The sequence below is a fragment of the Oryctolagus cuniculus genome, chromosome 9 (assembly GCF_964237555.1).
Source record: "Oryctolagus cuniculus chromosome 9, mOryCun1.1, whole genome shotgun sequence".
NCBI lineage: Eukaryota > Metazoa > Chordata > Mammalia > Lagomorpha > Leporidae > Oryctolagus > Oryctolagus cuniculus.
The window spans coordinates 102,603,948-102,627,084 of NC_091440.1; the positions used below are offsets into that span (position 1 = coordinate 102,603,948).

At 58.9% G+C, this 23,137-nt stretch overlaps 2 protein-coding genes and 1 long non-coding RNA gene across 5 annotated transcripts in view; 1 reads left to right on the plus strand and 2 right to left on the minus strand.

Moving 5' to 3' along the window:
• ATN1 (atrophin 1) lies at positions 1 to 12,783 on the minus strand. 3 transcript variants are annotated; one of them, XR_007921020.2, is made up of 10 exons: positions 12,234 to 12,783; positions 6,502 to 6,695; positions 6,244 to 6,381; positions 6,003 to 6,116; positions 3,310 to 5,300; positions 2,913 to 3,135; positions 1,912 to 2,608; positions 1,084 to 1,309; positions 635 to 815; positions 1 to 524 (listed from the first exon to the last, which is right to left on the minus strand). XR_007921020.2 is itself a non-coding variant. In XM_051850151.2 (10 exons), exons 2-10 carry the CDS (start codon positions 6,526 to 6,528, stop codon positions 491 to 493), a joined length of 3,549 nt encoding a protein of 1,182 aa, XP_051706111.2. In that variant the 5' UTR covers positions 6,529 to 6,695; positions 12,234 to 12,783; the 3' UTR covers positions 1 to 490. The 3 variants fall into 3 exon arrangements, 2 of the variants coding, with proteins under 2 accessions (XP_051706111.2, XP_051706112.2); XM_051850151.2 differs by having other exon boundaries at positions 1,084 to 1,227; XM_051850152.2 differs by having other exon boundaries at positions 1,084 to 1,227; positions 3,310 to 5,297; positions 12,234 to 12,776.
• Positions 11,607 to 23,137, plus strand: part of LOC127492052 (uncharacterized) — a 24,633-nt gene continuing 13,102 nt past the window's right edge. The window contains exon 1 of the long non-coding RNA XR_011378974.1: positions 11,607 to 11,743. This is a non-coding gene — a long non-coding RNA (uncharacterized lncRNA). The remainder of the gene's footprint in view (positions 11,744 to 23,137) is intronic.
• Positions 16,081 to 23,129, minus strand: ENO2 (enolase 2). Its single transcript, XM_002712914.5, has 12 exons — positions 23,014 to 23,129; positions 21,934 to 22,033; positions 21,400 to 21,495; positions 21,190 to 21,248; positions 20,856 to 20,925; positions 20,315 to 20,448; positions 19,904 to 20,126; positions 18,914 to 19,111; positions 17,870 to 18,071; positions 17,514 to 17,622; positions 17,277 to 17,335; positions 16,081 to 16,996 (listed from the first exon to the last, which is right to left on the minus strand). The coding sequence occupies exons 2-12, from the start codon at positions 22,016 to 22,018 to the stop codon at positions 16,927 to 16,929; spliced, it is 1,305 nt and encodes a 434-aa protein (XP_002712960.1). The 5' UTR covers positions 22,019 to 22,033; positions 23,014 to 23,129; the 3' UTR covers positions 16,081 to 16,926.

A 23,137-nucleotide genomic window follows, 5' to 3' on the forward strand; every position in this document is an offset into this window, starting at 1 on the left:
TTCCTGGGGAGTTGTGAGGATGTTTTTGTTTGGTTGGTTTTGGTTGGGATGTTTTTTAAAGAGCATCATATAGATATTTATATATATAAATTATTAATGTGGGGGGCACGGGGCGTACATCGCAGAGGGGCGCGCACACAGGGACTGGGGAGGGGTGGGGGCGGCACACGATGCTACGCAAAACAGCCACATCTAACAGATGAGATCATCACACCAAAGGGTCGGGAAGGGGCACGGGGGAGGAGGAAAGCCGGGGGACGAGGAAGAGGGGCCTGGCCCAGACACCGTGCGCTTTGTCCCCACCCTGGCCACCTCCCCACCTGGGCACACCATGTGGGCCTTGGTCTTTGTCCCTCCCTCCCTCCCTCCCTCTGCCCAGCTGCAGAGGCCCTGCAAGTAAGCAGCACCCTCTCCTGGGCTCCGGTGACAGGCCAGGAAGGGGACCTCCAGGGTGAGATATGGGAGCCACGGGTGCTCTCGATGGCAGCTTCTACAGCGGCTTGTCGCTCTCCTTCTTCAGGTGACTGGAGAAAGGGCGGCACACAGCAGAGAAGTGAGACACAGAGCAACCTTGACACGAGGCCGGGGAGGAGAGGTTCCCAGCCCACCCCAGGCTGGCTGTGCCCCCGTGTACCTGTAGTAGTCCTCCTGGGCTGGCAGGGGCACGCTGTGCAGTGGGTGGTGGGCGTGCAGCCACTGCTGCTGTTCCAGCGCCAAGCGCTGCAGCTCGGCAGACTGCGCGTGCATGGCCTGCAGCTGGTGAGCTGCAGACATCGGGGCAGAGAGGGAGGCTGGCAGGTCCCGGTAAGGGGCAGCTGGAAGCAGGAAGGGCAGCGGCATGTGACTGGTGGATACCAAGTTCCAGCCCAGGTACTTGCACGAGACACAGACTAGAAGGTTAGCTAGTACAGCCAGTCTTGCCTGTTGCCAATGGTGGAGTGGAATTGGGATTCAAGCCTCTTAGCCTAGCATTGGCACGTGTACCCCCCTCGGGCAGGGCCTCAGCTCTCCTCCCATTCCCAGTTCCCCCAGCCCACTGCCCGCCCCTTTCTGCTCTGCTCCCACCAAAGCCTCCATCCTTACCAAAGAGCTGGTGACGAAGAACCTCGTTCTCGTGCAGAGGGTGAGGAAGAAGGGGGTTAGGGAGGGTCCCGGCTGGGTAGGGGATCCGGGTAAGGTGAGACCCTGATGCCAGGGGGTCAATGAGAGGGTGCACCGCGGCAGAGGCTGGAGGGCAGAGAAGAGGAAGGCGTCACTGGGAGGCGGGCAGGCTGAGGGAGAACCATGCATTGGGTGAAGGGATCCAAGCCTGGGAAGAGATGCGCAAGGAAACACAAGGAGACCCCTGGTGGGACAGAGGCCATCACGTGGAAGAGCAGGAGCCCAGGGGGACGGGCATGTGGATGATGGGACAGATTGCAGCTGGCAGAGGGGTCTGAAAAAATGGAAGTCAGCGGTAGACTGCATTGAGGAGACGCTAGACCGTGCAGGGAGAGCACACAGGGGAGTCTGGGAGAAAGGGAGCTGGAGGACTGGGACAGTGAGTGGACCCGGCCAGGGCTGCCTGGGACACCCAGACCCAAAGCTGCAGATCTAGAGATGGGGGAGGAAGGTGGGAGGGGGTGTCAGGGACCAAGCTGAATCCAGAACAAGGAAATGGATGTGCGAGGGGCCTGGGCAAAGGAGCGGGACCCAAAGGCAGTGCGCCTTCAAATGGCTCCAGCCTGGGCCTCTTAGCAGGGGCAGGAGGCCAGACCACCGAGAGCTGGGGGGTGGGGAACACAGGCTCTGTGGCTGGCTGGGGGCCTGGAACAGGGATGTGCACGTGTCGGGGGAGCAAAGGTCAGGGCGGCGATCTCAGAAGCACAAGAACTTCAGAGTACCCAGGGGTAGGCAAGGAAGAAGTCTCACCTGCGTGAATGGCATCCTGCTGGTGCAGGTGCAGGTGCGAGTGGATGTGGGAGTGCTGGTGGTGATGGGGGGTCACATTGAGCATCTGCAGCCGGGCCAGCGGGTCATTGCCCAGGGCCGCCACCCTCTCTGCATGCTGCCTCTCTGCTGCCAGCCGTTCTGCGTAGGACATGTCAGGCCGCAGGGCTGGCCCGGCTGCCAGCGCGAGGCGCTCTCGCTCCAGGGGCCCCAGGCTCGGGTGAAAGGGGAAAGGGTGCAGGCCAGGTGGGCCGGGCTGCAGGGCCAGACCCCCGTGTCGAGGGAAGGGATCCAGGCCTGGCCCAGGGACCCCATGGAGGGGTTCCAGCTCGCTGGGCTTCACCTCGAAGCCGGGCTTGAGGCGGTCGCGGAGGTCTCGTTCCCGGGCTTCCCGCTCCCTCTCCCGGGCAGCTGGGTCACTGCTGTACAGGGCCGGGACGTTGTAACCCAGGAGCCCTGGGTCCACTGCCCCGAGGGGCACATAGAATGGATGGTTACGATTGCCAGGAGACATGACGTGAGGCCGAGCGTATTCACTGAGTGTGCGCAGGGCTGGAGTATCTGGCCCCAGGTACGGGGGCACTGTGGCCACAGCACTGCCTGGCTCAAATGGAGGTCGATGCGGCACTGGGCCCAGAGATGGGCACTCCACTGGAGCGCGGCCCTCCTGGGCCAATTTCTGTGGGGCACAGGGAGAAATGGAGTCAAAGGGAAATTACGCAAAAGGGTGCTTGTCCTAAGCTGTCCATCCGTCTCACCAGGTTTTTGCCAAAGTGCCTCGCCCCACCGGAACTATCCACCAGGAATCTTTCCGCCTCCCTCCAACCCAGGAATTCCAGAATCCTTTCGCGATTCACTTCCTGGACTGTAGTGGCTCCTCCTCTCCGACAGGTGGCGGTAACTCCCCCAGCCTCCCAGACCCGCTGCGCAGTGACCAGGAGGGAGGGATAGGGGGCGGGCGGCGCACCTCGTGACGCACTCACCACGCTGCGCTCGAGCTCGCGCTCCTTCTCGCGCTCGCGCTCTTTCTCACGCTCACGCTCCCGCTCTCGCTCCTTTTCTTCGCGCGCGCGCTGCTCGGCCTCGCGCCGCACCTTCTCCACCAGGTCGGCCCGCTTCTTGGCCAGCTTGGAGCCCTCCAGCGGCACGAAGTATAAGTCGCTGCGCGCGCACGAGTTGAAGCCGCGGTCCAGGTGTTTGTTGAACCTGCCAGGCGCGGGAGGTAGCGCAGCTGAGCCCGCGCGAGCGAGCTGCTGCCCTCAAGGGCCGTTTACGGTGTCCTTTTACAGAGCACCGCGAGACCGCCAGGCCCCTACCACGTCTCCCTGCTCTGTCCCCCATCCCAACCCCACCTGCACCCCGCCCCGGACGCCCGCTCACCTGGCAGACTGACTGGCATGGCTGGGCATGTCTACCACCTTGGGAGGGGGCGAGGGGCTGCGGGCCGGGGGCGCCGGGCTCTCGGGGGACTCATACTCCTCCGCCGGCTCCTGTTTGATTTGCGCGGCGTTCAGGGTGGGCCCTGAGTTAGGGGCCGCAGGTGGCGGCGGCAGAGATGACAGGTTTGAGGGCCCCGCAGGTGGCAGGGGCCCGGGCCCCACCGTAGGTGAGCCTGGCTTGAAGGTCCCCGGGCCGGCAGGCGGTGAGGCGCCTCGGTAGCCCGGAGGGGTCCCTGTTCGGAAGGAGGGCGGCGACCCCGGCTTGTATCCGGGCGGGGTGGCCGTCTTGTAGGCCCCTGGGGACGGGGCTCTCTTTCCGTACGGTGGCGGCCCAGGCGGGGAGGCCGTTTTGTAGCCTGCTGGCGAGGAGGCCACGGTGGCGATCACCGTGGAGAGGGTAGCAGAGGTGGTGACCGGGGGCCCCGGTGGGAAGGGGTAGGGCGCGCCCTGGGGCCCCTGTGAAGGGGATGGATGTGAACAGGGGTAGGAACCTTGAGAAGAGGAAGAGGAGTTGGAAGAGGAAGAGGCTGGGGGGCCGTTGGGGCCTGCTTGGCTGTAGGACACCTGGTTGTGGGGTGGGGGCAGGTGTGCCGGCCCTGGGGGATAGGGCCTCAGAGAACCCAGAGAGGGAGACATGGTGTAAGGGTGGGCGTGGTGGGAGCTGCTGCTCTCCAGAGGATGGGGGTATGCGCCCGGGGGAGGCGGCCCGGAGCTGCCGTGGTGATGTTGTTGCTGCTGCTGCTGCTGCTGCTGCTGCTGCTGCTGCTGCTGGTGGTGGTGGTGATGGGCTGGGGCTGGTGGGTGGGCAGTGGACTGGCCCCCAGAGGAAGGCGCGAAGGGGCCAGGATGGGCATTGCTGTTGGCTAAAAGGCGGCCATATGGGGGAGGGGGAGGAGGTCCCTGGCTCCACACGGCCTGGGATGGGAGAGAAGGCTGAGTGTACTTGGGTGGCTGATTGGAAACAGAGAGGCTTGTGGGAGGGGGGAAGGAGTGGGGATAACTGGGCAGTGCCTGGGAGGCTGGGTACTGGGGGGCAGAGTTGGAACTGGAGGAGACTGCCACAGAGCTGCTGGAAGAGGATGAGTAAGAGTACCTCATTGGGGGGGCTGGGGCGGAGGAGGAGGATGCAGGGGGCAGAGGGTGGGGCGAGGGCGCCAGGGCCGGGCCCTTCTCTGGGCCAGGAGGAAGTCCACCCATATTCTGGCCCATGGCGTGGGGGGAGGGCAGATGCCCAGGTAGCGGCTGGGCCCCCAGGCCAGGAGGAGAAGCTGATGCATTGTTGAGAGGCCGCAGGGCAGGTGGGGGAGGCAGGTTTGGTGTCACGTGGGGGAAAGTGGCGGGTGGTGGAGCAGCGGGCAGATTCCCACTACCCAAGGGAGTGGTAGGTGGCTTTGTTGGGGGAGCACCACTGGCCCCAGAGCTTGATATTGAAATGGGGGTAGTGGGTGGAGGGTGCTGCTTTCCCCCACCAGGGGCTCCAACTGAAGAGGCAGTCCCTCCCCCTTTGGGACCCATTGGAGGTCCGGACAAAACCCCTCCAGCAGCACCCCCAGAGTAGAGCTGTGGGTGAGGGGGAGGAGCCCCAGGAGGAGCCTGGAACATTCGAGATGTGGGGGGCTCCATGGGAGCATGGTATCCAGTGGGTGTCACAGGATGGGGTTCAAAGCCAGGCTCTGGCTGCCGGGGGGTGCTGTCTGGTGGTGCAGGGGAAGGAGGAAAGAGTGGAGGCGGGTGGTAGGGGCGTGCTGGCCCCTGGGACAGGCCAGAAGACGAGTCGGAGTCATTCTCCACACTGCCAGGGCTGTAGATGCTGGGGGACGTGCTTCGGTTGTCCTGGTCGATATCCCGAGGGTCACTGCTGCCGTCGTCATTGAGGCTCCGCCCGTCCAGGCTGTCCAGATCCGAGGGAGACTGTGGCCGCGGGAGCTCCTGCTGTAGGGAAAGCCATTTTTGCCTCTTTTTTCAGTTCCTGTCTCCCAACAGCGGGGCCTCTCACAGCACATGACGCACCGACTTGTGAAGAGTGTTCCTGGTCAAAGGAGAATCCTCACTCTCCTGGCATCCTCAGGCGCCCCTAACAGGCCACCTGTTTCCCTCCTTGTACAACCCGACTCCCTCTTCCAGTGTCTACCCCACGCACCCTCCCCACCCACGACTGACTCGGAATCCCTGTCCTACACCATCTCACACCCACCCTCCTCTCCTGTCATCATCCCCAGACCCTTGGTGCTTCTTACAGGACCACTTCTGTGTTTCCCTTGGCTTACGTGTTCCTCTCACTCAGAGGCTACAGTCCCCCAGAGGCCCTGCCTGCTCCTCTAGCAGTCAAAGCCCTACATCTGCCTGACAGCTCACAGGACCACGCTGGTAGGCACGAAGAGATGGCTGTTCTTATTTCCCAGGAGGCTTTAAGGTAGGAATGGTGAGCTAAAGAAACTTGAGGAAAAGAATGGTCACAAAACAGGGGCCAGTGGAACGGGTTAAGCTGCCACCTGCAACACCAGCACCTGTGGAAGCTCTCTCGTCTCTCTGTAATCCTGTCTTTCAAATAAATAAATCTTAAAAAAAAAAAAAAAAAAAGAAGAAGAAGAAGAATGGTCAGAAAGCAGGCCAGAGGTCAGAAGGGTCCCCCACCTCAGTTTTGGTCTTTTTTGGTGCATTGGTCTCCTCACTTTCACTCTCTGAGATCTCTTCACTCCGGCCCTGCTTGTTGACCTTTGGGGTGGAGGCTTCCTCTACTCGGGCCTTCTGTGAGAGGGAAAGAGAAAACTCTGTCTTCCGCCTCCCAAGCCTCCACTGGGCCTGCTCTGCCAGACAGGAAGTCCCCCACAACACCCGCCCCCAGCATGCTGCGGGAGGACCTGAGCACAGATACCTTGGCTGTCTGCCTGGACTTCTCGGCTTTGCCGTCACTGCTGGACGTGCTGACCCCTCCAGGGGAGGCCCGGCCCCTCGATCTCAGCTCTTCCCGGGGCCCGGGGGCCTCTTTCTTCCTTCCACTCCTCATCGACATCTGAGAAGAAGGAAGCAGGAATCACTTCTTTCCATCGCGCCTCATTGTAGGATGCACATTATTTCTGCCTCCTGGCTTCCCTGGCCCGACCTCCTGCCTCTCGTCTCAGCTGGTACTCACTGAGTCTTTATTCTGTCGCGTCTTCATTCTTCAGGCTGTGGAGACCCCATTCTCCTCTGCCTGAGCAGCTGAATACAGAAACTTCTCTGCTGCACCCCAAGTTCCCCACACCCGTGGCCTGGGGAGCAGGAAGCAGGATCTTCAAGTTTCCAGTATAGGCAGCTGGAACTTGCAGGATCTGTCCGCAGTGAAACCTGTGAGAAAAGACCATCAGTGTGCAAACCAGAGTCAGATGGTGATGTGACTGTGCCTGTTGGAGGGCTCGGTGGCTCAGCCCTGAGCCTTTGGAACAGGAAGTGCAGATGGAAGGCACTGCTGGCTTGTCCTGTGGGCAACCGCAGCTACCTACAAGTCAGGGAAATCTGCTGACGATAGAATCTCGCATCTCTAGGAAAGGCAGACTATTCAGAGGTACCTGTGAGCCCCAATCCAGGACTGTTCTACAGTTCTCAATCCCTAAAGAATTCTCATGAATGCATGAATTCTAGAGCCTTGCAAAAGAGCATTAAAAAAAGAACATCTCCTGTTGGAGGGCCAGTTCAAGTCCCAACTGCTCTGCTTCTGATCCAGTGTCCTGCGAATGCCCTTGTGAGGCAGCACGTGAAGGCTTAAGTATTGGGTCCCTGCTACCCACATGGGAGATCATGGTTCTGGGCTTCAGCCTGGCCCACCCTCAGCTGTTGCAGGCATCTGGGGAGTGAACCAGCAAATGGAAGATCTCTTGTCCCTCTCTCTGTGTCACTCTGCCTTTAAAAAAATCTAATTAAAACATGAAGTTTGAATTTACCGAGTACCTTCTTTATGTCAGGTCCTTTACATACCTAATTTCACTTGATATTTACAGCCAGGCCTGAAAGGTGAGCCTAATCACTGTCATCACGGGTGTGCAGGACTGGGGCTCAGAGACTGTGACGTGCCCAACCTCACAGAGCGAAGACAAGTGACAGTGACGCGCACAGCTCTGCCTTCAAAGCCCATGCTCCTCCTCCTCTGCTTTGCTCTGCTCCACTCCCTTCAGAAGTTAGTGAGGATTCTCAGGAGGCCTAGATCAGTCCCAGGGATGAGGAAAGAATCTTTTTTTCACAACGGGAGAAGAATGTGCCATTGTACAATACAAAGGGGCATACCCCTAGGAGTCTAAAACCAAAGCTAGGTATCCCCAAATATCAGAGCTTCATCTTGGAGAGCCTCAAGAAGATGCATTCTCCAGCACACTCGGCTCTGTTGCCACAGGTTCCACATCTGCATCTTTCTAAAAATTCAGAAATTCCAAACATGCTGCACACACTGCACTGCATCCCCCGAGTGAGGCCGTGTGCCCCAGCCGCAGCCCCCACTGTGTCACAGTCCTCCGTCTTGCAGCACTCAGCGCTATCAGCCTCCTACTGTGCTGTGCGGTTAGTCCTACCGCGGTTGTCTGTAGAGAACAGATACACACTTCTTGTCATTGTTCTCTAAATAACAGAGTACTACAACTGTTTACATAGCACTTACACTGTATTAGGTGTTAGGTGACCTAAAGTACATGGGAGGACGTGCCATCAGGTAAGGAACTGGAGCACCTGTGAATTTCGGTGTCTGGGGGCTGGGAGGGGGGTCCTGCAGATAATCCCCCATGGATACCAAACACTGACTGCAGGTGAGTACCCTAAGGCTAGGGGAAAGTGAAGGCTTTCACATTAAGAACCAAAGGCTCAAAATGTTAGGGAGCAGGCGTGCAGACTCAGGTTTTTAAGGCCTACACAGGGACAAACACCTCTCCATGGCATAGCCATCCATATCTATCAATAGCAAGATAGGCATCTTTATTTTTAAAGATTTATTTATTTGAAAGGTAGTATAAGAGAGACAGAAAGTGATCTTCCAACTGCTGGTTCACTTCCCAAATGCCTGCAACAGCCAGGGCTGGGTCCAGCCAAAGTCAGGAGCCCAGAACTCCATCTGGGTCTCCCACGTGGGTGGCAAGAACCCAGCTTCTCGGGCCATCATTTGCTGCCTCCCAGGAGTATTGGCAGGAATCTGGCATGGGAAGTGCAGAACAGCGGGGACATGCATCCCAAGCAGCTCGATTCACTGCGCCCACCGAAACACCTCCCCCAGTGGGCCAGCACTGTAACTGCAAACACCCATATGGGCATCCGTTTGAGACTGCTGCTCCACTTCTCACCCAGCTCCCTGCTAGCCGCCTGGGAAAGCAGCAGAAGATGCCCAGGTTCTTGGTCCCCTGCCGCCCACATGGGAGACCAGGATAGAATTCCTGGCTCCTGGCATCTGTCTGGCCCAGCCCCAACTCTTGCAGCCATTTGGGGAATGAACCAGCAGGTTAAAGATCTCTGTCTCTCACTCCCTCTCTAATTCTGCCTTTCAAATAAATAAATATTAAAAAAAAAAAACCTGAGACAAGTTAATTTTATATAATTCTATATTCAGCTATTTTCATTTGTACTTATTTGTATTTCTTGCTAAGGGTCACATCTGTCCATAATATTGGCTGTAAGATCTTCTGAGAGCAAAATGTTATTTTCACAGTGTTTTCTTCCTTTTTATATCCTCCACTGATGATCATGTATATGTGGTGATTCTTTTCTTGATATTGGCCTTTAAGTCCCTACTTTCAGTAAATTAAAAAAAATAGGTACTTATTTTCATTTTATTTAAAAGGTAGAGAGTCACAGACAGATACAGTTCTAACATATACTGTTCACTCCCCAAATGCCTGCAATAGTCAGGGCTGGGCCAGGCCAAAGACAGGGGTCAGGAACTCAGTCTGGGTCTCCCACGTGGGTTGCAAGAACCCAGATACTTTAGCCATCACCTGCTGCCTCCGAGGGTACACATTAGCAAGAAGCTGGCTCAGAGTAGAGGAGCATGGACTGGACTCAGGCACCGATATGGGATGCAGGCGTCCCAAGCAGTCTTAAGCACTGCACCAAATGTCTGCCCCTCCAGTAAGTTTTTCTTCTTGAATTAAGTGCCGCCAGCCTCAGTGAGAACAGACTAAAGCTTACCCATCTCAGGAGGCCCAGGAGGCCTCCACAGTCTGTATTCTATAGCAAGTTTTCCTCAAGGAATCCAGAGCGATGACTTCTCACTCACCTCTAGGGGACTGTTCTGCCGAGGCAGGCAGTGAGGAGCAAGTGTAACCTAGCCAGGGTAAGGCGCTGTGTGTCCTCACAAAGTAGTCAGGACAGATCGCCACAGCTTCTAACTTCCCACTGATGCTGTCTATCCAGTAGACTAGTCATTTTCTGTTATTAACTAACATTTGCCAATATTTTGAGTTTGTGGTGTAGATTGCTTTTAAAATACCATCAACCAAAAAAAAAAAAAAAAAAAAGACGAAGAAGAAGAAACTGGGAAAGCAGTCTTAACAAAGGCACAACAAAGAAGACTGACTGGTGCCTCTGTGCCAGCCCTCCTGCCGAGGAGGGGGCAGGGTGCCCATCTCCTCCCCACACAGAACCTGTTCACCAAGTCAGTTAAGGGTTAGGGCATCCAAAAGGGCAGGGAAAGACAGCAGTGTGCCTGAAGTACAGAGGAATCATTTTTTAATCAGCTGAAATCTGATAAAAATTTGTAATGAGTAGCTCTGAAGGCAAGAGTCATCAAAGAGTAGGTTAATCTTGGGTATGAGGAGTGGCAGACAGGGGAGGGAAGGGGTCAGGGCTGGATGGGGAGGTGTGCTTCTGACCGTGGCTCACGTTTTGGCTCCAAGCAGCTGAGCTACATACATGTCCTCTGACCCCCACAGCAGCCACTGTAGCTGGTGTTTATTGAGCACCTACTGTGTATCTGGCAGCTAGGCAGTGCATTCACCTCCATTCCCCTTACTATACAAGGAAAATGACAAACCAGATGGAGGCGGTGAAAAGGTGAGAAACGGGAAGAGTCCCTAAGAACAGCAGAGAAATTAAGGGAGATCTATGGGCGTCAGAAGGAATACAACTGAGGCACAAAGCTCTCTGGAAAGGGGTGAATTTCAGGACCATGCGTCCAGCCCCCATCATCATTCCAGAACTGCCAGACTAACAAACCAGTCCAAAGTGACTCCAAGATAACAATGCAGCCCAGACTAGCGGGTAATAGCACCCTGGCTACACCTTCTTAGGTCCAGGCCTATCGGAGGGGCCTCAGGGGTCATGCCTTCCACAATTCCTTCTCAAAGTGAGAAGAGACTCGCCCAAGGTCACAGAGGCACACCGGGACAAGGTCCAGGTCTCCTGGCTCGCACTGCACTAAGCCGTCTCCTGGTCCTCTCTCCTGAGCCTCGTACATGGAGGCCCAGCCATTCCTACAAGGTGAAAGGAGTAGAAGGTCAAAGGTTAGTTGAGGGAAGGGGTCACTGTGGGGCCTGTGTGGGAAGGAGGAAGGGAGACTCGGGAGTTCGCATCTAAGAAAATGAAAGAATATCAGAGCAAAGATGCCAAAACACACGAAGGGAGGCAGAGGCCAGAGGAATTGCCAAAAGATGGTCTAACAGCAACAGGAGCATGTTCGCCCTCCCACCATGCCCAGGCCGAGCAACTGGGAGAAGCCCCTGTGACCTGTGACCGGCGAGTCACATGTCTGCACGTCCCAGCAGGCCGGGGGACCCAAGGCAGTGCAGCGGTGGATGCACCCCCACCCATCAGCACCACCAGAAACATCCCCCAGAGCCCAGCCCGGAGTTCCAAGGACACAGCCACAGGCCCAAATCCCTCACCTACTGGACACCCCACCCGCTGGCTGTCATGGCAACAAAATGCCTAGCCATGCCCCCTGAGGAGACCTCCCCAGGGGTCCATCCGGCAGCCACTACCACCCCCAACCCCCAGGTGTCAAAGCAACTTCTACCCTCCTCCGGAGCTTAAGGGTCCCCAGCCTAGCAGAAGTCAGAGCAGGCACAGGGGAGATTTTTTTGGCTGGAGAGCAAGGCTAGAGGAGCAGGAAGGCTCTGGGATTTGAGGGCAGAGGTCACAACTTGTTTGAAGTGCCTATTAATTCTCTCCTCTCCTCCATTCCCCAGAAACCCTTTCTTCCAGCTCTGCCTTCCCACCAATTTCAGGAGGACCCACCCTCCTGGGCCCCAGTGCCCCTCTCCAAGAAGTAGCTCTGTGTCTGGGATCGGGAAAAACAGGGTCAGAGGTGATCTGGAGTGGGCCGAAGAAAACCCAGTCACAAAGGCACGGCCTTCCCACTCCCATCCTGGCAAGCCTCGGGCTCTGCTTCTCAAAGATGGACCTCTTCCGCCCCGGTTCCCCAGGTTCGAGTCCCCTGCCTCCTCAGCTACAATCCCCCCTCTCCCCTCCTACCACACCCCTTTCCCTCGGGCTCAGGAACCCGGGTTCCAGAGCTCCCGCGCCCCACCTCGCTGCCATCCCTCCGATCCCTTCTGCCTTCGCCCCGAACCCCACTCGCAGCATCCCCGGGCCTCCCTCCGCCCAGCCTCCACCGCGGGGTCCCTCCTCTCTCGGTCCCCTGGCCCCGGCTGCCCTCTGGCCCCGTCAGACCTCCTCCTGGGACCCTCCCTCCTCCCCCGCCCTCCCGACCCTCGGGGTGCTGGGCCCCCCATCCCTCCTCGGGCCCCCGGCCGCAGGCCTGGCAGGGCCCGCAGCGGGGGGACGGGATTGGGAAAATAACAAATGGAGGCGGCGGCGGCGGCGGGAGGGGGAACTGGGAGGGTTGGGGGCGGGGAGCCGCGGGCCCGGGCCGGGGCGGCTTCGGGCCCGGACCCGGGCGGCGGCAGCGCTTACCTGGTCGTAGCTCGGGACGGCTGGCTGGCTCCGAGCGGGATTCCAGGCTCCGACGCCTCCGGGGGGCGGCGGCGGCCGCTTCCCCCGCCCCCCTCTCCTCTTCCTGGCTTCAGTCGCCGCCGCGGCGGCGGCGGCGGCGGCCCCGACCCCCTCGGAGGGCGGCCCCCATCCCCCTCTCCACCCCCACCTGGCTCCGATCGCCCGCCGGCCCCGGGAGCAGACCGCGATCCCCGCTCTCGCGCTCCCCCCCCAGGCCCGCCGCTTCCCCGGCCGCCCGGAACGCCCCGGGCCGCGCTGCCCGCCCCCGCCGCGCCGCTCGCGCCCGCGCCCGCGCCCGGCCGGCCCTCCGCGCCGCTCCGAGCCGCCGCCGCCGCCCGCGCCGCCGCGCGCAGCCCGCACTCGCGCGGTCCGCGGCCCCCGCCCTTCCCGGGCGGTCGCTCCCTGGCCCCTTCCCAGCCCCTCCCCGAGGCCCGCGATGCCCCCTAAATGGGTCCCGGCCCGGCGCGGGGCTGCGGGCGGGCTGGGCGGTGCGTCCGGCGACTCGCACAGGAAAGCGGACGGCGGAGGGAGGGAGCTTGGGAGAGGGGGATGGGAGAAGGGAGGAAGAGGGAGAAGGAGGGAGCGCGGAGGAACGGAGGAGAGAGGGGCCAGCAGGGAGACGCGAGGGAGGGAGCGCCAGGCAGGCTGCGGCGGCGGCGGCGGGGGGGCGGGGGCGGTCGGGCGGGGAGGCGCCGCGCGCCTCGGCCCAGGCCGAGCCCCAGGCCGAGGGGCCCGGGGCGCGCGCACTAGGGGGGAGCCCGCGGGCCTGGCGCGGGAGAGGGCTGGGCTGGAGCGACTGTGGGCGCGAGGGCGGGCGTCGGGAAGGCTGGAGAAGTTTGGGGGCGACAGAGGTGAAGTGGGAGGAGTTGTGGGATGGGGAGTGAGACTGCGAAGAGGGGGCTGTGTGGGGTCAGTGAGGTGTGGTCGGGAGAGGCGAAAGCAGCGTGGGGCGAGGTCTGTGGGTTGTCATCAGAGAACGGGGTGCGGATGTGGGGTCATAAGGCGGGGAGATTTGAAAAGATGAAGACAGGAGGGTGGGGGTTTTGGAAGAATGGAATTTGGGGAGGGGTGATTGGTGCTGGGAAAGGAGTGAGGATATAGGATGTGGGGGTGATGGAGAGGCCAGTGCAGAGGGGAAAGCGCGAAGAACCCTAGGAAGGGAGGAAGGTGTGACCCGAGGGGTGGTCCAAGGGGGGACTGCACTTGGGCGGGTGAGGGCTTCCCGTAGAGCTGACGATGGTTACCTTTTGCAGATAGAATGGGGGAGAGGGGGTTCAAGAAGATTGGAAGGAATGGAAGGTTAGGAAAGGCCTTTGGTGGCAGAATGGAGGGCCGGTGGCTGCTGGGGGGCAGTGAGGGGCTGGGCCTTTCTGTGTAGTGGCGGCTCCCTGTGCCGAATCCCATCACTAATAATACTTTAGGTCATAGGGAAGGGGTCATGTGGGGGTTAGGCTCGATGCAGGCACAAATCTAAAGGTGCCCTGGTTCCCCAGTCCCAAGAGTTCTAGTGTGGAGACAGTCCCCACCAGGGACCTTTCCTTCTCCCTCCACTGCCCAGCAGCTCACGGTTAGCCTGCCAGGCCCTCCCGGTGCCATGAAGCCAGCCAGCACCCACCACCCAGTTCAGCATCAGTGCTTTCTGGGCTCCCTCCTTGCCCCACACCCAGCAGCAACATCCCCCAGGACAAAGGACACCAGAGACACGGGTGATTTTTGGCAGCTGGAATTGGGAAAGCTTGAGGAGGAGAGAGGCCGGCTGGGATATGAGAAGAGCTGGAGCTGGAGTCTGGACTGGGAACCCTCGGGGCTCTGCAGTCTGGGGGTGGGGGAGGGTACTTGTGGGGCCCAGCTAGCTGGAGGCCAAGGGTGGGCCCTGAATTGGTGGGCTCCCACCTGCCTTCTAGAAGGAGGTTGGCAGTGTCATAACTCGGTAGATTTTACCTCCCAGTTCCTTGGGGCAGACTCAGCCAAATTCTAGGAGAACCCGAAAGTGCTAAACAGATTCCAGAGCGATGGGGAGCAGGAGGAGGAACAAGAAGCTTCCTTGGCCCAGGCATCACCACCCTGCGGTCCCTACCCTGGCAGGCCCTCCCTTCCCACCCCATGCACTCCTTCTTTGCCCCTCCTAGGGCCTTTTAGAGGGGGCTACCCTGTCTCCCTGAATGCTCTAGGGGCCCCTGCTCCTCCCAACCCTCAGCTTTGTGCCAAGACACCCCCACCTCCGCCTTTCCTCTCCACTTCTCAGTTCAGCCTCCTACTGGGCCCTGGCCCAGGCTTTCCCAATCCTTTTGAGGCTCAGCTTTTTTCTCTCTCTTTTTTTTTTTTTTTTTTTTTTTTAACCACAAGGGAGTGGTTAACTTATCTGAGCGTAAGAGAAAATTTCAGACATAGGTAGGGATGAGGATGGGGAGAGTCGGACTAGAAGCCAGGTCCTAGCCCATTTCCTTGCCTATCTGAGGGCCAGGCTGACAATCCAGCTGCAGATGCACCCCCCCACACACACACACACCAGCCATCAACCCAGCCCCCCACAATCCGCTGGTCTCCAAGCAACAGCACAAAGAGAAAGTGGAGAGAGGGGCGCAGGAGGCCCAGGCAGAGCTGGCTGTAACCCAATCCAACCTAGTACCTGGGGGGGTGGGAGGGGAGCTGTCCCAGAAAGTGGCCGAGGGGAGAGAAAGAACCGAGGGCTAAGCTAGAACAGCTCTGGCCAATCCGGGAGTTACCGAGGAAAGATGGGTATCACCAGCCCCAGAGAAAATGGAGAGGCACAGAAAAAAATATGGTGAGCCCCCCCCCCCGCCCCGAGGGGAGAGAGAGAAAGGGGCAGGAGGAGGAAAGGGAAATACGAGATGGCCCCCAGGAGAGGGGGGCAAGAAGCCCTTTGAACTCCAAGTGGCGGGGTGTGTGTGTGTGTGTGTCAGGGACAGAGGAAGGCAAACAGAGAAAGGGGTCCTGCCCAGACGGAGCTGGATGCCCTTGCAGCCCTAGAGCTGGCAGGAAGGCAGAGGTAGCCCAGGACCAGAGCGGGACAGAAATGAGGCCCGCAGCAGGGACAGCCTTCAAATCCCTCCCACCCCTCCTCCAGCTTGGTGGCCTGTGTCCTGTAGAACCTCGACTCCCTCTAGTGGCCACAGCGCCCGGGTGTCCACCCTACCTGGTGGGATGTAGGGGTGCATCCAAGGTGCTGTGTGGGGACTGTCCCCCAACGTGGCCCCAGACGGAGCATCTCAGTGCTGAGGCTCTGCAAGAGCTGAAGGGTCACAGGAGGCCACTAGCGACATCGCCACGCCCCACCTGCCGAGTGACCCAGCCACAGGGCCTGCTGAGCACTGCAGGCCCTGCACCTCAGCTAAGCAGAGGGCGGGTTCCTCAGGCCCCTGTGAGCCTGCTACCATTCATCCTTCTCCACCTCCCCATCCTGCAGGGGGCGACAGCCATGAAGTCCTGCTCCGACTCAGAACCAGCCAGGATTTGATGGGGAGAGGCCCAGAATACAGCTGTCCCAGTCCTCATCTTGACCCCTCCTTGGACCAAGGACCCTTTAGGAATCTGAAAAAAACACTTTCAACCCCTATTCACACCAACAGATACACAGTCTCTTGGAATTTACCTGGGTCCTCGGGCCAGGCTCACTGTTGAGGGCAGGGGCAACATGGACCCCACCTGGCCAGGGGGGGCCGGGCAGTGCCCCATGGTGGCCACGCTGCTCTTCCTCTTCCTGCGCCCCCCCCTGCAGCTCTGCTCTCCAGGTGCCCGTCGTCTCCCCTCATAAAGACCACAGTAACACTACTCAGACACAACAATGCACTGTGATTCAGACTTTAATGGCGGTGCTCATTTCAACGCCACGGAGGCGGTGGCAACTGTGGAACACGGCACGGGGAGTGGGACGGTGCTGTAGTGCAGCTGGAGGAGCGGGGAACCCAAGGCTGGGGAGAGGGTTACAGGGGACGAGTCCCCCAGGCACACAGCCCCCACTCTGGGCTGAGCCGGGCTTCCATGAGTGCACACAGAGGAACCAAGGGCAAGGCCCTCTTCTGTTACCCTTCCCATCCTAGCAAGACCTGCCACTCGGCTTGTCTAGGGACCACAGCCACGTGAAATACAGACGCAGTCCCCTCAAGTCAGGCCAGCTTTAGGCCCTTGGGTTAGGAGGAAATGATTCATTAACAGGATGAATGAAAAATAAATTAAATAAATACACTAAGGCCTTAGGCAGGCATGACCACACAGCCAGCCCCACCCTGCACCTGGGCACTGTGCACCGTTCATGGCTCACATGCAACCTGGAAACACGGAGGGGAGCGAAGCACAAGCAGTGACACGCGGGCCTCCAACGCCCACACACCAACTCGGATGCTCTGTCACATGCTCTTCTCTGTCCCGTGGGCCCCCTCACAATCTTTCCTAGTCCCAGTTTTTGAAGAAAGAGCATGGAAAGGAAGGGAAGTGGAGAGTGTGGAGCTGCAAAGAGCAGGCCCAGAGAGAAGAGCAGAGGGGGCAGGGGGCCGGGCAGCCAAGGAGCAGCTGGAGCGGGCAAGTTAGGGGAGTGCTGGGCCCCGGGGCAAGGGGCGAAGGATCACGGATCAGAACAGCAAGAAGAGGTTCTCGGAGGGCAGGCCAGAGGGTCTGAGACAGGCAGGCGGCGGGATCACAGCACACTGGGGTTGCGGAAATTGTGTCCGGCGAAGCGGGCTTCATCCCCCAGCTCTTCTTCGATTCTGAGAGGCAAGCCAGAAAGGAAGGAGTCCGGCTGCAGCTTCCCTCTCTGGGAGCCACCAGCCTCCACCTGCGCTAGAGTCCTGCCCCACCAGCAAGCAGTCCCAGCTTCCCCACGTGACCCTGGAGAGCCACCAAGCAGAACCTCAGGAAACCCAGCAGGCAAAAACAAGTGCTTTCTGGACACCTACTCTTAACAGGCCCTCATGTGAGAGATGGGATATTGGCAACCAGGGCTTTGAACCCCCAGGCCATGGGCTCCCATTCCCCAGGTACCCTCACCTCATGAGCTGGTTGTACTTAGCCAGACGCTCAGAACGGCACGGGGCACCAGTCTTGATCTGAAATGATCCAGAAGATATAGGCAGCTTGGGACCTGCCCCTTCACCCCCTGAAAGGAAACTTCTACTCTCTTGAAACTCCCGACACCCTCCAACAGCTCAAGGAGGGAGCCACCTGAGCCTAGAACTCCTCAGTCCCCCTAGCCCTCCCTTCACTCACCAGGCAGCCCCCACTCACCTGGCCTGTGCACAGCCCGACCACCAGGTCAGCAATGAAGGTGTCCTCGGTCTCTCCCGAGCGATGACTCACCATGACCCCCCAGCCATTCTCCTGGGCCAGCTTGCACCTGCATCCACACACCAGAACTGATGGCCCAGCCTCTCACACTGGGCACTCTTCCCAGCCCCAACAGGGCTACATCAAGAAATATAGGAGGGAAGCTCTCTGCGTGGGGAGCAGAGCGGAGACCTGGGAGGCCAACACCAGGTCCCCTGCTCTCCAGTGTCCCTGGGCAGGGTCAGGCTGGGAGCCTAATTATTAGAGGGGTCCTGTAGAAACGAGGGCCATGCATGCCAGCGCTGGGAGTCACTCACGCTTGGATGGCTTCAGTGACTGAGCCAATCTGGTTGACCTTGAGCAGTAGACAGTTGCAGGCCTTTTCCTCCACTGCCCGCTCAATACGCTTTGGGTTGGTCACCGTCAGATCATCACCCACAATCTGGATCCCTACATTGGCTGTGAACTTGGACCAGGCAGCCCAATCATCCTGGTCAAATGGGTCCTCAATGGAGACCACTGTGAAGGGAGCAGCAAGGGGACTGTTTATCCTCTCTGGGTCTCCGTACCAGGCAGATCTCTGAGCTATGACTAAGCTGGCTCATTGTCCCACTTCCAAAGTAAGCCTGCCCTCACTGATTCTCACCTGATGGTTTCAGGGAACTTGCCAGTAACACGGCTTCAGAGTCTTCCTCGCAACCTAACTGCATTTTCCTATCCTCACTGCCAGGAAGCCCTTCCTCACTCCTGGTCTCAGTCCTTCATTCTGCAATTCGTTTCTGTTTCCTCTTGTGCTGCCTTCCGTCCTGGGGTAAAAGCCTCAGGTAGACTTGGAGAGGATAATTCGGTTCCTCCTTAGTCTTTTCTATTCGCACACCAGTCCCAACTCCATTCAGCTTCACAATTTCACCCACGCTAGGGACATGTGCTCATTTCCTGCTAGGTTCTTTCATCTCCTCACCAACCACGGCTCCTTCCACAACCCTCCCCCAGATCCCAGAAGCTTCCAGAGCCCATGACTTTGATCTGGATCTGAAGCATATGGAACAGATTGATCCAATTCATACTATAGACAAGGGGTCATCCAAGTCCATGAAAAATACATATGGAGAAAACTGCATGATTTCAAAACTTTTTGTACCAAAATAAACTTTTAACTCCACTTTCCCACAACCTTTTAAAAGCACCCTTGCACAAAAGCCCAATATTTGTAGGAGGTGCCCTTACCCCACCCCTAGTCCTGGGGTTCTTTGGACACCTCCACCTGGCACCTGAGTCTACATCTTATAACTCCCAGAGTTGTCCCAATATGTCGGCCCAGCCCCTCCCCCTGCTCTCTCACCCACATCCCTCGCTCTTACCAGGATAGTCCCTGACAAAGTCCTGATACAGGGTCCCCAGCTGGTCCCCGGTGATGTATCGGGAAGGATCAGCAGGAGACTTGAAGTCCAGGTCATATTTGCCATCACGATAAAACTCTGAGGCAGCAACATCCATGCCAATGACAATCTTTTCTGTGTAGCCAGCCTTGTCGATGGCTTCCTTTACCAACTCTAAGGCTGCGGGTGGAACAGAAGAGTTCATCAAGGAGGGAGGTGGGGAGAAAGGACTCAAGCATACATGGGCTGGGGGTGTGGGGCTAAGGTTGCTGCAGTTGTCCCCACGCCTGGGAGGGGCTGTCTGCTGGGGAAGTAGAGGAATGGGATTTGGTTAATAGTGACTGGTTTTTACTGGATCATGTCACCTGAGCTCTTTACACACATGATCTCATTTTACCTCCACAATGATGCTAGGAGGTAGACACCATTATTATTCCTGTCTTTCAGATAAGAAAAATTAAGCACAGAGAAGTAAGAAAGATCACCAGACAGTCATTCTTCAAGTCCACCTTCAAATCCATCCAGCCAACTTGGCCTCAGAGCCTTAACCCTAACACTAGCTATACTGTCTCTCTTCACGATACAATTTCTTCCAGGTCACAGGAAAATTAGGGATCCTGGCGGCCTAAGGATGAGGGTGGGGAGGAGACAGACTTGGAATGGAGTTCCTGGAGCATGGTATAGCTCATCAAAGTTAGGCTCCTATGGAGTTAAAGGGTGAGATGAACCTCACAGCTCACCTAGATCATCTCCCAGAATTCCCAGGGGCTTCTGTAAGAACTTACAGGGTAAAGATTGTCCTCAGGTCTCTGTGTGAATTTAGCAGGCCCTCTGCAGCCCAGCCCACAGCTGGCACCTGTTGGAGTTTTCGGAAGTTCCCGGACCCTCCACTCACACTGCTCGGGCTTTGGTGGAGCATGCACCCCTCCTATTGTCCCAGGGTAGAGCTGGGAGTGGGGTTCCTGTCCTTACCTTCACTGTTCTCCAGGATATTGGGGGCAAAGCCACCCTCATCCCCCACATTGGTGGCATCCTTGCCGTATTTGTCCTTGATGACCCCCTTGAGTGTGTGGTAGACTTCCGCCCCAAGACGCATGGCATCCCGAAAGCTCTCGGCACCCACCGGGAGGATCATGAACTCCTGCATGGCCAGCTTGTTCCCGGCATGAGAGCCGCCGTTGATCACGTTGAAGGCCTGGGGAGCCACAGAAGAGTCCAAGAGCCCGTTCCTCCCTGCAGCTGGGATCCTTCACCCAAGATCCCGAATTCCCCTGCACCTCACTTTCCTCCCATCATTCCAAGGCTTCAGGCTCCTTTCCACCGCCTTATCTCGCCCGCCTCCCTGACACACACCAGCACAGGCATGGCCCAGGCAGTGCTCACCGGCACCGGCAGGATGAGGTCTGAGTTCCCAGCCAGCTGAGCAATGTGGCGATACAGGGGCAACTCCCGCTCAGCAGCCCCTGCCTTGCACACAGCCAGGGACACACCCAGGATGGCATTGGCACCAAACTTGGCTAGGAGATTACAGAGGAAGGCACTGAGCAAAACTGTCCCCTTTCCCTTCCAGTCCCCGCCTCCCCCTACACTTCCCCAGAAACAGCTCAGAAAGGGGACTCCCCCCCAGTCAGTCCCAGCAACAGCTCCATTTTCTCCAGCAATCAGCAGCAGTGTCATGAGCTGATGGGGAAAAGACAGAGATCCACCCTTTCCTAAACATCCCATGACCACAAAGGGCCTCACAGCAACCCTCCTCTGTATGCCACCTTCTCCATCTCCCTCCCACTGTATGGGTTTGGGGAGGCCCATGGAAGAAATCCTCTGATAGCGGTTCAGAGGAAGCCCCGCCCCCAGCACTGGCTCCCTCCTTTCCCCATCTGCTCTCCACTGCAGCCCTGCCCACTTGCCCCATGGCTCCACTTACATTTGTTCTCAGTCCCATCCAACTCCAGCATCAGGTTGTCCAGTTTCTCTTGCTCCACCACAGAGAGACCCTGCGGGCAGAGCCCCCATCACTGAGGGCCAGGACAGAGGGCCCCCCATTCACACACAGCGGGCTCACAGCTGGCCAAGGCTCCAGCCAGGTCCCTATGCGAGCAGCCTGCCTGGATTAGGGGACATGAGCTCCTTTGGGAGCAGGGACAGTAAGGGGTTCTTCCCCTCCCTAACCCAGTGACCACGATTCCTAAGAGGCGGGCCTCTCTGTCTCCTCCTTTCCCCTTCCGTGCCTGACATCCCTGACAAGGAGTGGGCCTCACCGAGCTGACCAGGGCTGGCGCGATGGTGTTGTTGATGTGGCCCACTGCCTTCAGCACACCTGCAGGGAAGGAGAGTGCCACACTGGGTCAGTCCAGGAGGGGCCGGAAGGGAAAGGGGACAATGTGCCTGCCATAAGAGGGGTGGCCACTGGTGTGAGGAAAGTGAAGAGGCTGAGGGGTGGAGAGCCTGGAGAAGAGAAAGGGCCCCACCTTTGCCTAAGTAGCGCTGTTTGTCCCCATCCCTCAGCTCCAGGGCCTCATAGATGCCAGTGGAGGCTCCACTGGGCACTGCAGCCCGGAAAAGACCTGGCAAAGGAACATGCAATGAGGAGCGAGGGAGAAAGACACTCCAGCCCTAAACTCCTGCCTCCCACACCCAGCCTGTCCCCACACTGCTCCCTCAGTGCGCGTGCACACACACACACACACACACACACACACACACTCTGAACCAGATGCACAAGCAGTGGCCTCCCCTCACCCAGAAGTGGGAGCCCACAGAAAGGAAGCCACTGCAGACAGCACACCTATGCACACACACAGGTGCACAGGCAGACACGCAGCACCACGACATGGCTCGTAGACTAAAGTGGAACACACAGCACCTGTCCTGGCTCCCTCAGAAAAGCAGGCTGCAATCCCACAATCCAGCTTGCTGAGCCTGACCCTGCACCTCATCCCCTCCTGTATCAGGGGAGGGTGGAGAGGTGGGAGCCAGGGCAAGGCCCACAGGCCCCACGATACCTTTGGCAGTGTAGAGATCCACCTCCACTGTGGGATTCCCCCGGGAGTCCAGGATCTCCCGGGCCCAGATCTTCTCTATGGACATGATGGCTGGGATCTCCTGGGGTGGAAGGAAAAGGAAAGGTAAGAGGCTTAGAGGGGTGGAGCCAGATAAAAGGGCGGGGCCAAAAGCTGGCAGGGATGGGAAAGAGGTTACTGCAGTGGGTGGGGGGTGGGGAGAGCTGGCTGCAGTCAGCATGGAAGGGAGTCCCCCTCCCCCATGAGAAGAGGGAAAGGTCACTGCAGTGGGGAAGGGGAGGTCACTGCAGTGGGGGGTGGGGAGCGATCAAAGGAGAAGATGGGAGGGGCTCGGCAGTGGTTCCTGCGAGGACGGCCGGGAGGGAGAGGGGGCGCCCCCAGATCCCTTCAGACCCGAATGGCGGCCGGGCTTGCATTTATCCTGGTAGACAGCAAGGGATGGTCTGGGCGCCCCCAACTCTTCCTAACGAAACACCCCAGCCTGCACCTTGCCCTGCTCCAAGGGCTCAGCCTGTTTCCCGAGGGATGTGCGGCACAGGAGGCTGGGAAGAGGGTCCTGGGAAAGGCCCTCCAGTCCCCGAGGGTGGCAGTCGGGAGGGAGGAAGATTGGAGACCCACAGCCGGACTCTCCTCTCCGCTGCTCCCTACGAATCCGCACCTCCCACCCCTCCCCCGGCAGCTGAGAAGGGGATGAAGAGGGAGAGGGGCGGCGTGGAGGAGCGGGAGAGCGGGAATCGAGGAAGTCTGGGGGAGCAGAGGAGGGGTGAGGGATGACATTTCCCCAAATGCGACAAACCGACAGAAGCGCAGGTGAGGATGGGCATGCGGGAAGATGCAGGCCAGGGTGGAGAAGGCGCAGTTAGAAACTGGCACCTGAGTGAGGAGGGGGCGAGAGAGGAGGGGGAGAGAGGGGAGCGGGCTGGGAAGGAGAGCCGGAGGCGCGGGTGGCGAAGCAGGTGCGCAGCGCCACAGAGCGAGAGCTGCGCGAAGGCGGGGAGAGGGGACAGGGGTGCAGAGAGAGGGCTGAGGGGCCGCAGGGGTGCGGGGCGGCCGGGGCTTCACCTCCGGGCTGCAGGCTCAGCTGGTGGCGACGGCGGGAGTGGCGGCAGCAGGAGTGGCGGTGGCGGCAGCAGCGGCGGGCGGCGGGCGGGGGGCGGCGCCTATAGGGCCGGACGGGCGCATGTGA